Source organism: Chanos chanos, chromosome 5 (genome assembly GCF_902362185.1).
Source record: "Chanos chanos chromosome 5, fChaCha1.1, whole genome shotgun sequence".
Classification (NCBI taxonomy): Eukaryota; Metazoa; Chordata; class Actinopteri; order Gonorynchiformes; family Chanidae; genus Chanos; species Chanos chanos.
The window spans coordinates 30,675,752-30,696,724 of NC_044499.1; the positions used below are offsets into that span (position 1 = coordinate 30,675,752).

The window sequence follows — 20,973 nt, forward strand, 5'->3', positions numbered from 1 at the left end:
AGGCGAGGTATGACTGTGTGACTGTGTGAGTGTGTTTGTCTGTTTGCTCTTGCTATGAACCAGGGTGTTTCCCTGCCTTTCACCCTATGAGCACCCCCTGCAGTTTAGATAATACGTGAGTCAGTAAGAGTAAAAGTTACAAATCAAAAGCTGAACTGACATGTGTCTGACCCTACTGAATCAGTGAGCTTTGGGAAGCTCCTAAAGAACATTTACAACATGATTTGAAATTTGAAAAAAAAAAAAAAATTGGAGTCAGAAATATGATATGTACAGGGGGGCAAAATAAATATACATACGAACCATGAAACGCCTCAGCCAGCCCTCACTGTGTGTCTCCCCCTCTCTGTTTACCAATGATGCAGTCTGGTATTCTACAATCTTACCACATTACCCACTGTGATAACAGTACACTTTCAGTTTAACTCAGTCGGTTATCCACTCCACAGCAACACTCTGAGCTTGAGCGAGATTTACAAACTGTCTTCTGATTGGACGATTCTAGCAGATTAGAGAAAGCATTAAGCTCTTGCTATGAACTGATTCGTCAGTCTTCTATATTTAATACTAAGACATCGGCTTTGCAAATAGATTTTTCATTTTAATTTTCATATGTCAAACAACAGTGCATGCATCCTCACTAGTACAGAGGTCATTTACATCCTAAACTTAAGTGATGGTTGTTTAGTTACAAGTTGTTGTACAAAACTTACAATATGTTAAAACATGAGTATTTCCCAATTCATTAGCTGATAAATGGCATGTGAATTCTGTGCAGTGATACACATGGAAAAAGAATTTTAACTGAAAAGAAATTAGTACTTATTATGTAAAAATACCATAATTTTACTTTTTTTAAAAAAGAAAAAAAAAGACTGACTTCATAGTGGGTTCAGATTTGTTTTATTTAAGGAACGGATTCGTTTTTCACCTCTTCCTCCCAAAGTCCTGTCCAGCCTCCACAAACCAGGACAAAGAATGTGTTTCATTAGCATACCAATGGGAACGCGCGTACACCTATTCATCCAACATAGCCCTTTTCCGTCTGCTGTTTTATTGACAGTAGACTCTTAGCAGGAGATTTAGGCTTTCTTCAAAAACTCTGTGTAGACAGTGAGAGAACATTTACATGTTTGAATAAAGTCGAGTGTCTGTCAGTCTTGTCAGGGAAAAGCTGTTTTATTTCACCTCGTCTCTCTAATAAACAGTTGCTGGGTAATGTTTTTGATAATATTTGCTGATAATATTTAGCTTCTTTATTGCAACTTTTAAGGGGCTGTCAGTGCGTAACTCCTCTAAAATCACAATTTATTTATCAAACCAATAAACTAACAGAGATTTTAAGATTTGAAACATTAATTCATGTTTATTGATGGATGCTGCTGTTGAGTTAAGCAATGAGTTAAGGCTCTGAAAGAGTGACAGGATTGCAATATATTTTGTCTAACGACCTGTGGCATCGCTCCCGGGCTGAACATTGTTTGTTTGGGAGGTACCAGGCCTGGCACTGTTAGCCAGACTCTGACCAGGTCTGTGTGGCCTCTTTGTTAAGTGTCAGTGACTGTGTGAAGAAAAGGGGTGACCAGGGCTGTGTTTTACCACCTTCAAAATCAGACAGAGACTCATTGATTTTCCGTCACGGTCCCTGCCCCCAACCCTACCCCCCCTCAACCATTCTACAACGACCCTGCTCAGAGGGGTCTGCACACGCTGACACACACCCACACACCCACGCACACACACACACACGTGTATGCATGCAAGCACACACGCACACACATACGCGCACACACACACATTCACTAACCTACCCCCACTCTCTCTCTCTCTCTCTCTCTGTTTGTCCTCTCTCTCTTTCTCTCTCTCTCCTTCTCTGTCTGTCTGTCTCATTTTATGTTGTCTTGGTGCAGCTGTTCCCTGCTGAGCTATAGGAGCCGTATTCACATCCAAGCCCATTAGTCACCAGATGTCACCTTTTGCTGCCAGCCCGTGAAACATCGCAGTAGACAATGCCCCATGCATTCAGAACATCTGACTTTCCACGCCTGCCATAAACGCCACGGAGGGAAGGAGAGAGAGAGAGAGAGAGAGAGAGACACACAGGGGAGGAGGCAAGACATGCAGGACTGCAGGAACACCCATCGACATGAGACTGGTAGTTTCAGTCGCAAGCCCACGTCAACAGTGACACCTACAGCTCTGTTCCCTCCACTGAAGATGACAGGCCTGAAACCCCTCTGAGCAGGAGTGACAGAGAACCAGAGAGGATCACACCCCCCACCCACAACCCCTCCCCCCAACACGCCCACCCACGCCTGCGCCCCTGTGCTTCTCACAACTCCACGTCCCACAGTCTGCTGGGTTGCTGAGTGATTTCATGATGTCAGAACACAGAACAAATCAAACAAACCCCTCTCTAAAAGTTGTAACGTGTACTAAAAACTCAAAACAGCATTTTGGATTTCTGCCATAGGATAACTATTGTACATCTTAGCATACTGTGTTTTTGAACAAACAAGTAAAAGACCGGGTGGGGTTGAGTGGCTGCACTGATTTAGAGAAAACAGGAGTGTTGTAACTTCAATGCTTGACATAAAGGGGAAATTAAATATGTATGAGAAAGTAGCTGAGATCTCGTTGTAATCTCTTGCTGCTGCTGACGCGTTTTTGAGCGTGTTATTTATCCTCACAGGACATCAGGGGGCGCTGTGCCATGACCAACCCTATGCCTGGACCTCTGACACAGACCTCCGCCCTCACAAACAGAACATGTAGAAATACACTGTAATTCCACAGTCACTGAAGGTGAAACAAAAGAAACATTTCTGTTCATGTATGTATTACATAATGCTATCTGCAGGGTGTATTTGATGTAAACATGTTGAATAATTGACTCTTTTTACATTAAATCAACAAAATAATATACATTTCAGCTACATGGATGAAATAAAGAAACAGCTCAGCTAGAGATTGGCAGCTGGAAACACTGGAGCCTTCAGATTGTTTTTCTCATTTTGTCTTATTTCATTTTTCATTTCTACTAAACCAGTGAATACTCATTACCATGAAAATAAACATAAAATGACAATAAACATGAAATGAAAATAGAAATAAAACAAAAACAGACATGAAATGAAAATAGAAATAAAACAAAAACAGACATGAAACAAAATGAAAATAGACTCAAAATGACTCATTTTTGACACTCTTGCTCAGAGTTTAGTCCACACCATGACTGAGACTTCCACTCTTTTATTATGTTTATTTGTTTTTGTTTTTGTTTTAAAAAAAACAGTTGAGTAATAAGCCAGCGGTGTGATTGCTGACTAGCTGTTTTGCATTGGAATCATGACCATCATTTCAGCAGTGAATGACAAATACGTGACGTTTTCCTATCAGAATGCAAATGACTGACTGGGATGAAAACAGACAGCCCTACAGGCGGAAAAAAAAAAGAAAAAAAGAAAGAAAGAAAGAAAAACGAATGAGTTTCAGAATCCATTAAGAGTGCATGGAGCACTTCTCCAGAACCATAAGGAAGAGAAAGAGAGAGAGAGAGAGAGAAAAAGAGAGAAAGTCTGTCACTGCCGAACTGCATGTTTTCTTTTAATGGCTTCACTTCTCACATTCATACATAATTTATGGAGGTATGGAGACTATTGTCACGGCTAAAGGATTTCAATTCAGACACTATGATTGACTTTTTTCTTCCAGTTTGGCTTGAAATTGGCAACTGCAGTGTGTAAGAAACCACAGCAACGTGTGTGAGTGTGTGTGTGTCTGTGTATTTTATAATGCATCACCTTTGGAGGGTATTTCCCTGTAAATCTGTTTGAACAGTTTTCTTAATTAAGTACATCTTGAGTAATCTTTTAAAAAATCATGTTGTAGCTTTTCTTCTGTTTTCCTTGACTGTCCATATGCTGTTATATCATTGCCCGATGAAATCTTTCAGTCACACACATTCTCACAACTGCCAGAGAAATGAAAAAAAAAAACAACAACACATGCAACGCATGCAAACGAAATGCATTCTTTTCTACTCAATTCCAAGACTCTCTAAATCCCCGTCCTCTCCATCAGTAAAATACCAGTCTCCCAGTTCTCCCCTGACACTTCCTCAACCAGCTCCATATGCAAAAGACTGATTTCAGACACTGTCATCTCTCTCTCGCTCTCTCACTCTCTCTCTCTCTCTTTCTCTTGTTCTGTGCCTGTAGACTGTGATCTTACCTTTACACCCACCCCCTGACAATGTTCACTAAAGCAATTTTGCTTAAAGGCAGTCAGAACCAGACCATGGCTCTGGTACATTTACCTTTTACCAGAGGAGAGGTAAAAGATGGGAGACGCGTTTCTTTAATCCTTTGTGTTGAATTATGAAAATGCACATTTTCTTAGATTAACTTATGAAATTTTGACTCTCAAAAGACCATTTAGTGGGTACGAAATGGAAGACGTGGTATGTCAGAGTAATGTCAGAGATGTTCTGTGAATAGGCACAACCTGAATCGATGAATTGAGATCTGTTGGCTGCACAGATCTCTATCAACAGAGGATATTGTGAAGACATTTTTTCAGCCCATAGGCTGCTAACAGGCTGATATATATACATAAATACTTCACAGTACACTTTATAATGCAACTGTAATTATACATGTAATTTGATGTAATCTGTAATTAAAATAAATGAGACAATTGAAGTCTCAAATAATTCCAAAGCACAACAACACCAAGTACACTTGATTTTCTCTGCAGAAGAACCAGAGTCTAAATGAGAAGAGCTAAACCCACGGAGCTGATTGCAGAAGGTGTATTTAAAGTGTTCCCTGGTGTGAGGTGTCTGAGAATAAAAAAAAAAATGACACATGAAGCATGCTAATGATTCCACTCCAGTCTCCTGCCTCATCGATTCCCAACATTACCTCTCAACACACGGCGCTAATGACAAAAAGCCTGCTGGGCAGGACGCAGTCAGAGTCAATATTGTTTTAGAAACATCTGGAAAAACCAGGGGCGACCCCATCGAGGTCAGGATACAGATCTGTAATGCAACACCAGAATGGATGTCTCTTCTTTAAAGCCTTAGTTTAAAGGAATGGGTACGACTCACATGCAGGGTTAGTAAAACAAAGAAGGCTTATTTTACATAATGTGCGTATATAGGGGTAACAGGAGAACTGGAAATAAAAGATAGGAATGCATAACCAGACAAAGACTTGGTCTCTTCATTCAGGTAGACACACACACACACACACACACACAAACACGATCAGACTCTCTCTCTTCTCTCTCTCTCTCTCGGTGTCACACATACACATACAAATACACTTTCACTTGCACACACATATGCACTCTTTCATGCACAGATGCACGTGCACACGCACGCACACACACACACACACAAACACACACACACACACACACAGACACACATGCACAGATGCGTACTCACACATTAGCAAGAGCTTGAATTGAGGAAAAAAAGGTTCTTTCCATTTCATCATATTGACACAGACTTGTTTTGACATAATCTGCTTGCCATGTCCCAAAGGGATGATTGGTTGGATGCTCTCCTCATTTGAATATTGCCGTTCTCAGGCTGCTCTGAGATGGGGTTGCAGGATGGGCCATTAATAAAGCAAGGAAAGGGAATATAGTCACATGCAACATACATCCCATATGGAACAGCCTACATACATAAACACACCGTTGGCACATGCACTGCATAATTGCACCGACGTCATCTATCAAATGACGTGTGTTGCACAAATGAGACAGCTGAGAGTACTCGCAGAGATTCAGATGGTCCACATACTCACAGCTTCTTGACTGAAGGACTGTTGTCTGTGGTGGTAAAACAAAACCCCAAGTGAAAAGACCTGTCGCTCTGCATTTTAATCACATTCATTTGATACTTCAGGAAAAAGTACTTTAAAACGTTCAAGGCGCCCAATGTATGTATGAGCGTGTGGTAATATTCTTTGTCTGTGAGATTCACCTCCTCTGCCTCATCTCACAATTATGATATTAGCTAGTCATTCATGTTTACTCCACTTCAATATTTTATGGCCCGTGTCATTCATAAATACTGATTCTGCTCTTCTTTAAAATGACCGGCCATCTCCCATAAACACGTTTTTACACAAAGGTACAATTTTGTTTTATCGTGAACGCTCTCCATAAATGTACAGATGTATTAAAGTTTATTTGTGATATTTTCATGTCACATGGACCCTCAGCGCTGAGATCTAACTCATGATCTGTACTGTGCTGTTAAGTCCTTCAGTTTAAGTGGCTGTATTTGCAATGTGGCCAGAGCAGATACCTCACAGTCCACAGGGCTCAAACCTCAATGAGTCAGGTCAATAGCTTCGGATGGTATTGACTCAGCCTCTGAAAATAACTCCACCAGGGGAGGTGGATGGGCCATTCTGCTATAGCCCAATGCAGAGACACTCAGAAAACGCTCTGGACGAAAACACTGCCCTGGCAAAAGGCTGTTGACGTCTGGGTGCCTGTTCAGCGTGACAGTGTGACTTCCAAAGTGATTTATCCTGGGACCTCAGTCAAGTGTGACTACCTATTATAATGAGCTCTTGAGCTGTAAAAACTGTTTGGAGAGAAGTGAATAGCCTGTATTTTATGATACAGTGTTCTGTGTCTCTGTTACTGTCATTTAAAATCCATTGTAACTATTATTCTCATTGTTGAACAGTTTATTCAGGATTAGAGCTAAGGTTTGCATCAGGGCAAAGGAAAAGTTCATAAAACTGTGACAATGAATGAATATATTCCTTATTATGCTACAGTGAGAAATATTGCTACATGGAAGTAAGGGTGTTGTTACCTGAAGCATTGCAGATAATATTTGGACATAAAGATAAAAAGATCCCATATTCCAAAAAACAGATTATACACAATTGTATGAAGACGCACCCCCTCTACTGTGACATCATTATGTCTCACTGTGAACGCATTCAATGGGAGAAGACGTGAACTATTAACCAAATGGAAGACTGAAAAGGCCATAAACAGAATATACGAACACCTTGATGTGGTTTCAGCAACCCTTCAGCAACCTCCTACATTTTATAACATATCCCTTAAAAGTGAAGGTGACTGTTTTTAATTAATGTATTCTCAACTGAACAGCTCAAAAGGGAAAAAATAAATAAACAAACAAACAAATAAATAAATAAATAAGCGAATGAAAGCTAATGAATTCCTGCTCATTACAGATCACCAGGATGTTGCCCATGCCCCTGGAGTGCAGGAGGCCCAGCCCTGCCATCTGGAGCCTGCGAGCCAGAGAAAGACAGAAAGAGAGAGAGACACAGAGAGAGACACACAAAGAGAGAGAGAAAGAGAGATGCTCCAGTTCTCAGTGTTGCCAGGCACATAATACACTCTTAAGTGCCCTAAAAACGTATCATTATAAAGGCTCATTGACTGTAGCAAACATGTGTAAGTTTGTTTTGTTTTGGCTCACTGTTTTATGATAAGGAAATAATTTGCTTTTTTTTTTCTTTTTTACTGATAATTTCCCAGAACCCACAAATTTTGTCATAACAACACAAAATCAGACAACCAATACTAAAACACTATAAAAGTGTATTATACTGAATGATTTGACAGATTAAAACTGTGTGTATTTATACACAGCAGTTTCACAGATACTGTCACTTCTTTAACTTGTTTTTCTCACAACTAACACAACAGTAAAAACATACTGCTTGTTTAGGCAAGGAATACGGCCCACAGTTTATGCATACAGGTTCTTCTCTTACACACTCTTGACTCAAGGCATGTTTCAAAATGTTGTATTCTCTTCAGAGATAAGCAGGTGGGAGGCCGGCTGAAAGATGTGCTCTATGAATAAGGAAGTTGTTCTCTGAGAAAAAAAAATCTCAATATCAAGTGGCCAGCCCCAAATGTTTGAGTTCAAATGAGAAACTTTCACTGCATGTACCTGAAACTCAGTGTTTACAATAAATGACAGTAAATGAAACCTGACAGGTATTTGTCTCTGATATGAAATCTTATCACAAATTACAAAGATCAATAGATTTACTGTACCAGAAATATAACTTTACCTTATATTTCTGTTCATATGTTTATAATGAGATAAGGAGAGAAAGAGAAAGAGAAAGAGATATGCTATCTAAAAATATGAAAACTGTTATCAGTAGGGTTTTTTTGGTCTTAAAATGGAGTTGTATGGGTTGCTGTGTTTGGTATGTGAATGGTTTTGAATGTATGTATTTCAGTATTTACAATACTTTAATACAGAGAGAGGGAGAGAGAGGGAGAGAAAGTAAAGAGGCTTGATAAACTCAAGGTAGTAGAGTCCTGTGTGTCACTGACACCATCTGCCACCAGCACACAACACCGTATAACCAACACTCCAACACACAACACTGTGTAACCAACCACAGACACACAACACCGCATAACCAACACTCCAACACACAACACCATATAACAAACCACAGGCACACAACAGTGTATAACAAACCACCTACACACAACACTGTATAACCAACACTCCAACACACAACACTGTATAATAAACCACAGACACACAACAGTGTATAACAAACCACCTACACACAACACTGTATAACAAACCACAGACACACAACAGTGTGTAACCAACCACCTACACACAACACTGTATAACAAACCACAGACACACAACAGTGTGTAACCAACCACCTACACACAACACTGTATAACAAACCACAGACACACAACAGTGTGTAACCAACGACCTACACACAACACTGTATAACAGACCACAGACACACAACAGTGTATAACAAACCACAGACACACAACACTGTATAACAAACCACAGACACACAACAGTGTGTAATCAACCACCTACACACAACACTGTATAACAAACCACAGACACACAACAGTGTATAACAAACCACCAACACACAACACTGTATAACAAACCACAGACACACAACAGTGTATAACAAACCACCAACACACAACACTGTATAACAGACCACAGGCACACAACAGTGTGTAACCAACCACCAACACACAACATTGTATAACAAACCACAGACACACAACAGTGTGTAACAGACCACCTACACACAACACTGTATAACAAACCACAGACACACAACAGTGTGTAACCAACCACCAACACACAACACTGTATAACAGACCACAGACACACAACAGTGTGTAACAGACCACCTACACACAACACTGTATAACAGACCACAGGCACACAACAGTGTGTAACCAACCACCAACACACAACACTGTATAACAGACCACAGACACACAACAGTGTGTAACAGACCACCTACACACAACACTGTATAACAGACCACAGACACACAACAGTGTGTAACCAACCACCTACACACAACACTGTATAACAAACCACAGACATACAACAGTGTGTAATCAACCACCTACACACAACACTGTATAACAAACCACAGACACACAACAGTGTATAACAAACCACCAACACACAACACTGTATAACAAACCACAGACACACAACAGTGTATAACAAACCACAGACACACAACACTGTATAACAAACCACAGACACACAACACTGTATAACAGACCACAGACACACAACCGTCATATTTTGATTTGACTGTTGTGGACTGTAAACAGTGATATTGGGCTCTAAATAAACTTGAACTTGAACTTGTAACAAACCACCTACACACAACACTGTATAACAGTCCACAGACACACAACAGTGTGTAATCAACCACCTACACACAACACTGTATAACAAACCACAGACACACTAACAGTGTTGGAAGTAACATGTTACAAAGTAACATGCTGCTGTAATTTTGGTGGTAACCAGTAATGTAACTAATTACCTTTCCAAATTAAATAACACAATTACAATTACTGAGATTGAAATGGGCTCATTACTCATTACTTTTGTCTTGTGTCAAAATATTAATGGGCAGTTGCAGACTATTCCCCAGATTTCCTGTTTATGATCTAATGTCACCCGAGCTTAGGTGGAGCAGTGAATGAGTGAATGAATCAATCAGCATTAGCCCACACAATAGCCAACAGTTCGGGCAATGTGAGCTCGCTGTCCTGGAAATATGGACATTATTTTCCCCTCATCAAGATCAAGGGCTGGTGAGTTGTAGTCTATGTGCAAGTGTGAGAACTTCATCCACATCAAAGAACAGTAATTCTAATCTTCTGGAGCACCTGGTAAAACAACATGCTTCTACAAAGCTAATCATGAAAGACCCCAGTGCTAGTGCCGCAGACCAAGGATCCACCAAACAGCCAAGGCATGATTTGCTTGGTATGCATTAATAAGAGAATTGAAGCAAACATTTAGAAGTAACACAAAAGTTACTTTCTCTAGTAACTAATTACTTTTATATGCAGTAATTGGTGAAGTAATTCAATTACTTTTGAAAGGCGTAACTAGAGGGTGGCATGGTGGCGCATTGGGTAGCCTCACAGTAAGAAGGTCCTGGGTTTGATTCCCAGACGGGTGGCCAGGGTCCTTTTCGTGTGGAGTTTGCATGTTCTCCCTGTGTCTGAATGGGTTTCCTCAGGGCGCTCAAGTTTCCTCCTGCAGTCCAAAGACATGCAGGTTAGGTGAACTGGAGACACTAAATTGCCCCTAGGTATGAATGTATGTTTCTCTGTGTGTCTGGCCTGCGATGGACTGGCGACCTGTCACGGGCGTTTCCCTGCCTTTTGCCCAATTAATGTTGGGATAGGCTCCAGCAACCCCCGCAACCCTAATTAGGATAAGCGGCTTTGAAAGTGAGGAGTAACTAGTAACTGTATCTAATTACTAATTTTCAGTAACTTGCACAACACTGCACACTAACCAACAACACACAACACTGTATTGCTAACACCAATACACCATCCAAAAACACACAACACTGTATAACAAACCACCAACACACAACACTGTATAATCAACCTCTAACACACAACTCCGTATAATCAACCACTAACACACTAACCACCAACACACAACACTGTATAAGTAACAACCAAAACACAAACTGTATAACCAACACACCAACACCAGCCACTAACACACAATACTGAACAAACACCAACACATAACAATGTATAACCAACACACCATCCACAAACACACGACACTGTATAATTAATCACCAACACACTAACCACCAACACACAACACTGTATAACCAACACGCCAACACACAACATTGTACATCCAACACACCAACTAACAACGTGTATCCAACCACCAACACACAACTCCGTATAATCAACCACTAACACACAACACTGTATAATCAACCACTAACACACCAACCACCAACACACAATGCTGTATAACCAACACACCAACCACCAACAGACAACACTGTATAACCAACATACCAACACACAACACTGTATAACCAACCACCAACACACAACACTGTATAATCAACCACTAACACACCCACCACCAACAGACAACACTGTATAACCAACATACCAACATACAACACTGTATAACCAGCACACCAACACACAACACTGTATATTTAACCACTAACACACAACACTGCATAATCAACCACTAACACACCAACCTCCAACACACAACACTGTATAATCAACCACCTACACACAACAATGACAGACCGATAGAGATAGTCACAGACACAGGGAGACACTGAGACAAAGAGATACTGAGACACAGAGAGACACTGAGAGACTCTGGGGGACCTAGAGTGACCAGACACCAAGACACTGAGAAACATTTGGAGACAGGCCAAATCTCCATTGCCTCTCCATACCAATCTTCTTTTGTTTCTCTTTTCTGCATTCCTTTTTGCTATAGGCTGTTTTATCATTGGTTGACAGTTGACATTTAGTGGGTTGAAGGACTATGAAGTGGATGAAGTAATAGTGTAATCAGAGCATGATTTAGACTGGTCTGTTCTGCCCTCTGTTTAGATCTCCTCCCGCTCTGCCACTCACTCACTATGATACTGACCTCTGTGCAAGAGTCTGACAACTACATTTGCCCTAAGCCAAATCTGTCTAAATACATCCCATTTCATTCTCCTTTCCCCTTACCTATTCACACTCACTCAGTGACGCACCCGTATACAATGTATCTCTCGCTCTCTCTCACACACACACACATACACACAGACACACACACAGAGACACAGACATGTGCCCATCAAAACTCCATTCGGTCACAGTGCCTTCTGTTAAAATCACAAAGACTAAAATGAGAAAAACAGAGAGCTCTGACATTAAACACAGAGATGTGTTCTGAAGTTTTAATTGGATAGAAGTTCTTTTCTGGACAGGGCAGCTGAAGGGCTGATTTTGAGTGAGGGCTGTGTTTAGGGAATAGTTTAAGGACAAGTAAAGGTCTTGCTTAGAGCCGCACTCCTGATTTAAAGCACTGCCATTTAAAAGAGACAAACTGAGTATTTCAGTGGAGTATAAGGATGACCTGGGACACCGGGACATGAAGTGATCAGAGGAGCAGGGGATTTAGGAGGAGGCTACAGACTCAACCACATTTCCAGACTGTTCTGCTCCTTTTTAATGAGTGACTGACTCTCTGCCCAAGCTGCAGGGCCCCCCACCTCCTCTCTCTCTCACACACACACACACTGCCAGACTCTGGAGCATCCAGCAGAGAGGTCGAGCCATGCATTTTAATGGCTCCATTTTCACGGCGGCTCAAGGTGGCTCTATGCAAATGTATCTGCTGTAGATTCCGCTGAGGATTCAGTTTCATACAAACCCCACGGTGTGCCAGGAAACTCAGGAGCCATCATGGAAGACACAGACCACTGTTTTAAATTCTGAGGATTCAGTATTAGTTGAGATGATTGATCTGGCACGCTGAGAAGGGCATGAAATTTTCTAATCTCTAGATTTACAATACACAAATGGACCTTAGAAGGATTCTGCTGTAAAACTGGGATTGATCCTCCTCTAACTCACCTTATAAATTATGACAATTAGTAGGATCTCTGAAAGTGGATTAGTGAGAGATATGCCGTTAAATGGCAAAAAAACCCTTTTGGTTTTGTTTAATGAAGAAGAAAATGTCAAAATATCAGTCACTCATTATCTAAGCCGTTTATCCTAATCATGGTTGCAGGGGTTGCTGGAGCCTATCCCAGCGCTCATAGGGCAAAAGGCAGGGAAACACCCTGGACAGGTCGCAAGTCCATCGCAGGACAGACACACAGACAAACACACTAACACGCACATTCATTCCCGGGGCAAATTAGTGTCTCCAGTTCGCCTAACCTGCATGTCTTTGGACTGTGGGAGGAAAACGGAGCTCCCAGAGGTAACCCATGCAGGCTCCATGCAAACTCCACACAGAAAGGACCCTGGCCGCCCAGCCAGGAATCAAACCCGAGACCTTCTTGCTGGGGCGACAGCGCTACCCACTGTGCCACCGTGCCGCCCATGTCAAAATATAATTTTTAAAAAAAGGATGTGTATTTGAAAACAATATTGCACCTGGCAGTATGTGGACAATATTGTTGATATTTGGCCAGTTTTGGGGTTTTCTGCTGCTGTGATTTCATTCTCTCTGTGTTTTGTCACCAGGACAGCAGCTCAGTAAACTCTGATCTGAACCACTCTTCAATCAATACACTATTCTCACATCAAAATGAAAGCTCATGTCCAAGACATGATTTTAACTGTCACACAAGGAAAGAAATGAAATTTCTTCTGGCTTTGGGTTGGGGTATTTGAGCACTGAATGTCCACAGATATGGAGAATGTATAGACACACACACATACACTCACAAATTCAAACATCATTAGGGAATAACTGTGATCACCTGGTCCATGGATGTCTCTCTCTCTCTCTCTGTTCTCCCCCCTGACCCATTTGGGGTAATAAAGAAGGATGCATCCAAACATAAGCAGACAAGTAGCCCCACTGTTTTCACAAGCTAAATGACTACAGGCAGAGATGGGCTCTCTAGCCCCCCTCCACTTCTCTCTATCCCTCTCTCTCTCTCTCTCTCTCTGTTTTTTATTCCAGCCACAGGCCCAGACCCTCGGCTGCCCTCCTTTTGAGTCTCAATTGAAATGGACTGTGTTGTTCAATATTTTATTGACAGCAGCCTCAGAGAATGTTGCTACAGTGACACCACAGATAATTATTTTACCACAGAATTTTCTTCCCTTCTCTCCTTTCTTTCTTTCTTTCCTCCCTCCTCCCTCTCTCTCTTCCTCTCTGTCGCTCTCTCTCTCACTCTCCCTCTCTCCCTCCCTCTCCCTCTCTCTCTCCCTCTCTCTCTCTCTCTCTCATCCCTGACTTTCTCTCCCCTCCCAGGCCTTCCACTCCTGTGGAGAATTAGTTCTGTATAAATTACCCTCCGGAACAGAGAAACAGTCCCCTGTTACTGAAGATGAGCTTGTGTGCGTGTGGTGTCTGAGGAGTGTGCGTGCGGAAATGTGTGAGTGTGTGCGTCTGTGTGTGCGCGTGATGTGCGTGTGATGCCTGTGTCTGTGTGTGTGTGTGTGTGCGTGCACGTGTGATGTCTGTGTACTCTTATGGGTAAATAAATTTGTTTGTATACCTGTATAGTCTGTACAGTATATCTGCGTCTCTCTCTCTCTCTCTCTCTTTTTCTGTGTGTCTGTGTTTATGCATAGAAAAAGTGAGGTATTTTACACAGAGATGCCTCCACTCAAACACGCCAGAGACTCATTGTCACCTCATCTACTGATATGGGCAACTGGTTCAAACACTGTTCACACAGCGGTATAAAAACTGGTAAACAACAGAATTTTATGATGTGAACATGGGACAAAGAATGCGACCTTCCTGTCTGCCTCTGCCCCGCAGCTCTCATTTAAATACACACAGCTGACGCTGCCGTTACAAAGATTCCTTAGCTTTTAACATTTTATCATCTGGCTAGTAATTACTACGTGGTTAAATCTATATCCGCGCATCATCATTATATTCTTACCTCAGCACGGCACAAACACCCCATTTTTTCTCCTTTGTTTAGTATGCTTGCATAGACCAACATGCTGGGATGTAGGTTACATAAAAACGTCTCGTTCTTTTAAAACCTGAAAAGAACTCCCGTTTACGCACAACCTGAACTCCTCAGCTGCAGTAACGTCACTGGTGCGACAGTTTGTTTAAGAAGGCTTATAACTACATCTAGCGGGTGTATGTGAAAATGACAGTATCTTACGGTATAGAAGTCGCTATACAGAAGTCGCTATACCGGAAGATGTTGCACTGTTTTGATATTTTGTGAGGGATCCAAGATTTGAGTAATCAGATTAGGAATAATTATCTTGACAAAAGAAATAAGATATAGTTTGTCCCATAAAATAATCCACAATTTGCGAATTGTATTCATGAAAATAACTGGTCGTCCGGACAAGAGACACCTCCATAAATATCCCTCAAATCATCATACTAACAATTCTGTCAAAAATCGCTCAAGCAGCATCAACATTTCTACCCGCCAACTCTAAATAATCTCATAAAAACTGACTTTTGTTGTGTTTGTAGTGCTTGGAATACAGTCGCTAGGTGGCAGTATATCTTTTTTAGCTATAGTTTTTGACCGGCGTTGACACTTGGAAGCACGCTTGGAGGGCTCTTTTTCAGTGACGTCAGAGAATCTCTGGTTGGACACATTGCAGGCAGTTTGCAGCATGGAGAGATAGCACACTGACACATAGTACATGTCATGTAGACGGTTGTGACTGTTGGACAGAAGTACTTCACGAATTCATGTAGTCACGTTTTTCATCACTATTTCTTCCGTGAGGAGTAACTCCGAAAACGAGCTGCCACAATGGTGAAGGAACAGTTTAGAGAGACAGACGTGGCCAGAAAGATGTAAGTGGTCAGCCACCTAGCGTGCTAACGTGAGAAAGCTAACTAGAGTTCTTCCCTGGTATTCGATTATAAAATTCTTCATCGTTGTAACACAACATTTTCAAACGGTGCATTAACCAGACCGTTCCGTCAATTGCCTGTATTTAATCACAAATAGATAATAAATCAGATTATGAATATTGTAATGTACTTGGCTCGCTAACTTCATTGCTCTCCTCTGTTTGTCATATATCATGTTCTGTCAAATTTTGTACTCATTGCAAGGCTGAAAATGTATCTTGTTTCACTTAGCGATCGAAATGCAAATGTGTAAATAAGACCGATCTCATCCCTTGTTGTTCACCCTTCATATAAGATGACACAAATATTGTGAAGGATAATAATCATAGGCTTATGATTTTTCTTTAACCCTGACTGTGCGATACTTATCTGTCTCTAGAAGCCACATCTGTTTTGGCATGAAATCGGCGGAGCAGATGCGGCAGCAGGCGCACATTCAGGTGGTCAGTAAGAACCTGTACAGTCAGGACACGAGTCACACTCCGCTGCCATACGGAGTCCTGGATCACCGCATGGTATGCGCCGTCACTTTAACGCAATGAGTTGTTCCGCTAACCATATCGACTTAATGTTAAAACAAACAGAGCTCTTTCAGTCAAAGATGTAAATGGAAAATGGCCTATCTGTGATGGCTGTGAATACCATTTGAGTTCTCAATGTCCTCTTTTCCTTACAGTCTTGTAACTCGAGTCTTTTTTTGTTTGTTTATTGACATGAACCTTGTGTCTCCCCTCTGCTCTACTCTCTTTTTTAGGGAACGAGTGAAAAAGACCGGCCTTGTGAGACATGTGGGAAGAACCTGGCTGATTGTCTGGGACACTATGGTTATCTGGACCTAGAGCTGCCCTGTTTCCATGTGGGATATTTTAAAGCCGTCATTGGAATCCTACAGGCAAGTCATGCAGTCACTACATGGAGGGTGTGTGTGTGTGTGTGTTGTGTTTGATTACTTGAACAGCAAACTAGTAAACCAGCTATCACTTAATGATTTGACTTGATTTCTCTGGTTACAAACAGGCAAATACAGCTTTGGTCTTTTCAGTGAGCTAGTCTTGCTTATTTAGTTCTCTTCGCTGCTTCCAAGAGCTGTAGGAAGTAAAAATGTGGCTACAGGAGTGAGTGCTACAGTTATTTAGGTTGACAGTAGTTGTGGACTCCAGATTATCTCTGTTGTATCCTTGTGAAGGTGTTCGGTGCCAGTTATGATTGTCATTCACAGATGATTTGTAAAACCTGCTCCCATATCATGCTGACCCGTGAGGAGAAGCAGATGTTTATGGACTACCTGAGGAGACCAGGGCTGGCCTACTTACAGAAGCGTAGTCTGAAGAAAAAGATCTCGGACAAATGCCGCAAGAGAACCATCTGCTTGAACTGCGATGCTTTCAATGGTCAGTCAGCACACACCCCCCCACTGTCTGCCACTCAAATTCTGCTCAGACACAGACACACACACACACACACACACACACACACACTGCCACTGTCTGCCATTCAAATTCTGCTCAGACACAGACACACACACACACACACACACACACACTGCCACTGTCTGAGATTTGCTGAAGCGGTAACACTTATTGTTGCATAGATTAAAATTAATGGTGTACAAAATGTACATGTGAATTTATTTTTCCATAATTTTTAAAAGGTCATCCATAGTCGCCCCTCACTCAAAACAAACTTTTAAGAAAATCATATCTCTGTGTGCTTGAGCTACTGTGGAAACTCTCAAAGTTTTTGAAAACTTCTTTAAATTCTTTGAAAACTTCTGTGAATTTTCTCATTCTGATTAAGCCATATCTATAGTGTTATGCTATGTCTGTTTGCTAGTGGACACTTTCTTGTCTTGTGTTATAGGCCCAGTGAAAAAATGCGGCCTGCTAAAAATCATCCATGAGAAATATAAGACGGGTAAAAAAGTAGTGGATCCAGTGGTGTCAGACTTCCTGCAGTCATTTGATATTGCCATAGAGCATAACAAAGAAGTGGAGAATCTACTAACCAAAGCTCAGGTCTGTTAGCACACATTGGTACCCCCTCTAGTCTAAATGTTCTGTTGCATTTCTCTCTCTCAGGGCTCATTTACCTAGGCAGAATATCCCTGCTGTGATATTTGAGTAATATTTCTGGGTTACTGCAGACCGTTAGTTACAAATTAGTGCCGTCGTAAAGGTACATGGCAGAATGGTTACCATGAAATATTTGAAATCCTTTTTAATATTCTATGAAAATGCTAATTCTTATACAGCAGGATGTCAGATTGTGAAGGTAGTCTTGTTAAGATTACTCATTTGAGTCAGTTGTTGTTTGTTAATTAAAGGCCAGCTGTTTGTCTGTGTGTTTGGTAATGCTGTTATTGTTGGTGTGTAGGAGAACCTGAATCCTCTGGTAGTGCTGAACCTGTTCCGAAGGATTCCAGCTGAGGATGTTCCATTGCTTCTGATGAACCCGGAGGCGGGCAAACCTGCCGACCTCATCCTGACCCGCCTTCTGGTCCCGCCCCTCTGTATCCGCCCGTCTGTCATCAGCGACCTTAAATCGGGCACTAACGAGGATGACCTCACCATGAAACTGACCGAAATCATTTTCCTCAATGACGTCATCAAAAAGGTAATCCAACCCCCCACCCCACTCTGCTATGACACCATCCATATGAACCAGCCTCATGTTCTCTACCTGGGGTCAGTTGGTTACTGACTAAAAACGACTAAAACATTAATCAGGGGAAAGGTTGAGTTTTTCTGTTTTTTCTGTTACATCTCATTGTTTTTACCTTTAAATAAATCCGTGGCTGGGAGTGTGATGTGTTCCACAGGCTGTGATTGTTCATATTGCCCATGCTAACGTCTTAGCGTCCTCAGCTGGAGATAGTGATTGTATGTGAGTCCTCACTAGCTTTACGCAGACCTGCCCATAGCACAGAAATCACCAGACCTATCCCTTCATTATGTGCTGAATGAAGAAGTAAAATACTGAGAAGACTGTCTGGGGTGTGATTTTTCTTTTACCGTGTTGTTTTGATGTATGTTCTCACTGTAAACTTTACTGAAGTTTACCTTGGTACATCATTCCACTGGTAGAGACTACATACAGAGAGTATCACAGGTGAAGTCATGTTTTTAACATTTGCACGGATAAAAGTGGGTCGCAGTCTTTCAGTTAATTTAAAGACGAACAGCAACACAGTGTCCTGATTTTAAACACTAAGTTTAGGGTTCTAACATTAGTACGCTGAAACTCAGGAGTTTGGATACACCATGGACATGTCTATAGACTTGTTTAAAGTAGAAATACAAAGATAGGAAAATTTGAAAACTTTTTCATTAATTTGATATAATCTCTCACGTATGTGGCCTTTTTACTTCTCTTAGTGGAAGGGCTAGAACTCTTTGGCAGACTTTGTGTGTGAATGTGTGTGTCTATATCAGATTCTGTGTTTGAATGTGTGTGTCTTTGGCAGACTTTGTGTATGAATGTGTGTGTCTATATCAGATTCTGTGTGTGAATGAGTGTGTCTTTGGCAGATTTTGTATATGAATGTGTGTGTCTTTGGGAGACTTTGTGTATGAATGTGTGTGTCTATATCAGATTTTGTGTATGAATGTGTGTGTCTTTGACAGATTTTGTGTATGAATGTGTGTGTCTTTGGTAGACTTTGTGTGTGAATGTGTGTGTCTTTGGGAGACTTTGTGTGTGAATGTGTGTGTCTTTGGGAGACTTTGTGTGTGAATGTGTGTGTCTTTGGCAGATTTTGTGTGTGAATGTGTGTGTCTTTGGGAGACTTTGTGTATGAATGTGTGTGTCTTTGGCAGACTTTGTGTGTGAATGTGTGTGTCTTTGGCAGACTTTGTGTGTGAATGTGTGTGTCTTTGGCAGACTTTGTGTGTGAATGTGTGTGTCTTTGGGAGACTTTGTGTGTGAATGTGTGTGTCTTTGGCAGATTTTGTGTATGAATGTGTGTGTCTTTGGGAGACTATGTGTTTGAATGTGTGTGTCTTTGGTAGACTATGTGTGTGAATGTGTGTGTCTTTGGCAGATTTTGTGTTTGAATGTGTGTGTCTTTGGTAGACTATGTGTGTTTGAATATGTGTGTCTTTGGTAGACTATGTGTGTTTGAATGTGTGTGTCTTTGGTAGACTATGTGTGTTTGAATGTGTGTGTCTTTGGTAGACTGTGTGTGTGAATGTGTGTGTCTTTGGTAGACTATGTGTGTGAATGTGTGTGTCTTTGGTAGACTATGTGTGTGTCTTTGGTAGACTATGTGTGTGAATGTGTGTGTCTTTGGTAGACTATGTGTGTGTCTTTGGTAGACTATGTGTGTGAATGTGTGTGTCTTTGGTAGACTATGTGTGTGTCTTTGGTAGACTATGTGTGTGAATGTGTGTGTCTTTGGTAGACTATGTGTGTGAATGTGTGTGTCTTTGGTAGACTATGTGTGTGAATGTGTGTGTCTTTGGTAGACTATGTGTGTGAATGTGTGTTCATGTCTTTGCTTCGGCGCAGCACCGTATGTCCGGAGCTAAAACTCAGATGATAATGGAGGACTGGGACTTCCTACAGCTGCAGTGTGCCCTCTACATCAACAGTGAACTTTCCGGAATCCCCCTCAACATGGCCCCCAAGAAATGGACCAGGGGCTTTGTACAGAGACTGAAGGGCAAACAAGGTACAGGCTGGTATACCCAGTCATCCACCAGAACCCCTAGCTTAAATGCCCAAATGAATTATTATTGAAGTGTGTCTATGTGTTTGGCCTTGTTCTTATGCTCTCACTGCTCTGTCTCTTTGGGTGAGTTCTCGGTTAGCCACATATCTAAACCGTGTGTGTAAGAGTAAGTGTACAGCGTTTGGGGAAAGGGTTACTGTTGAAGGTGAGGCAGGGGTCCTTTGACTTAATGAGGAGGCCAGGGTACTAAGGAGAGTAGCCATGTAATGTGTACTGGAGCAGGCCAGTAATTCATTTAATCTGAATATGCTTTTCAGCTTGGTCTGCAGTGTATCACTTCACAATAGCTGTAGCGTCTTGTGTG

General features: G+C 41.5%; 1 protein-coding gene across 1 annotated transcript in view; it reads left to right on the plus strand.

Moving 5' to 3' along the window:
- The first annotated feature begins 15,708 nt into the window (after nt 1–15,708).
- Nucleotides 15,709–20,973, plus strand: part of polr3a (polymerase (RNA) III (DNA directed) polypeptide A) — a 29,376-nt gene continuing 24,111 nt past the window's right edge. The window contains exons 1-7 of the mRNA XM_030775345.1: nt 15,709–15,880; nt 16,320–16,455; nt 16,695–16,832; nt 17,160–17,331; nt 17,801–17,955; nt 18,314–18,553; nt 20,447–20,609. Of these exons, the coding sequence (XP_030631205.1) occupies nt 15,837–15,880; nt 16,320–16,455; nt 16,695–16,832; nt 17,160–17,331; nt 17,801–17,955; nt 18,314–18,553; nt 20,447–20,609 (1,048 nt within the window). The 5' untranslated portion in view covers nt 15,709–15,836. The remainder of the gene's footprint in view (nt 15,881–16,319; nt 16,456–16,694; nt 16,833–17,159; nt 17,332–17,800; nt 17,956–18,313; nt 18,554–20,446; nt 20,610–20,973) is intronic.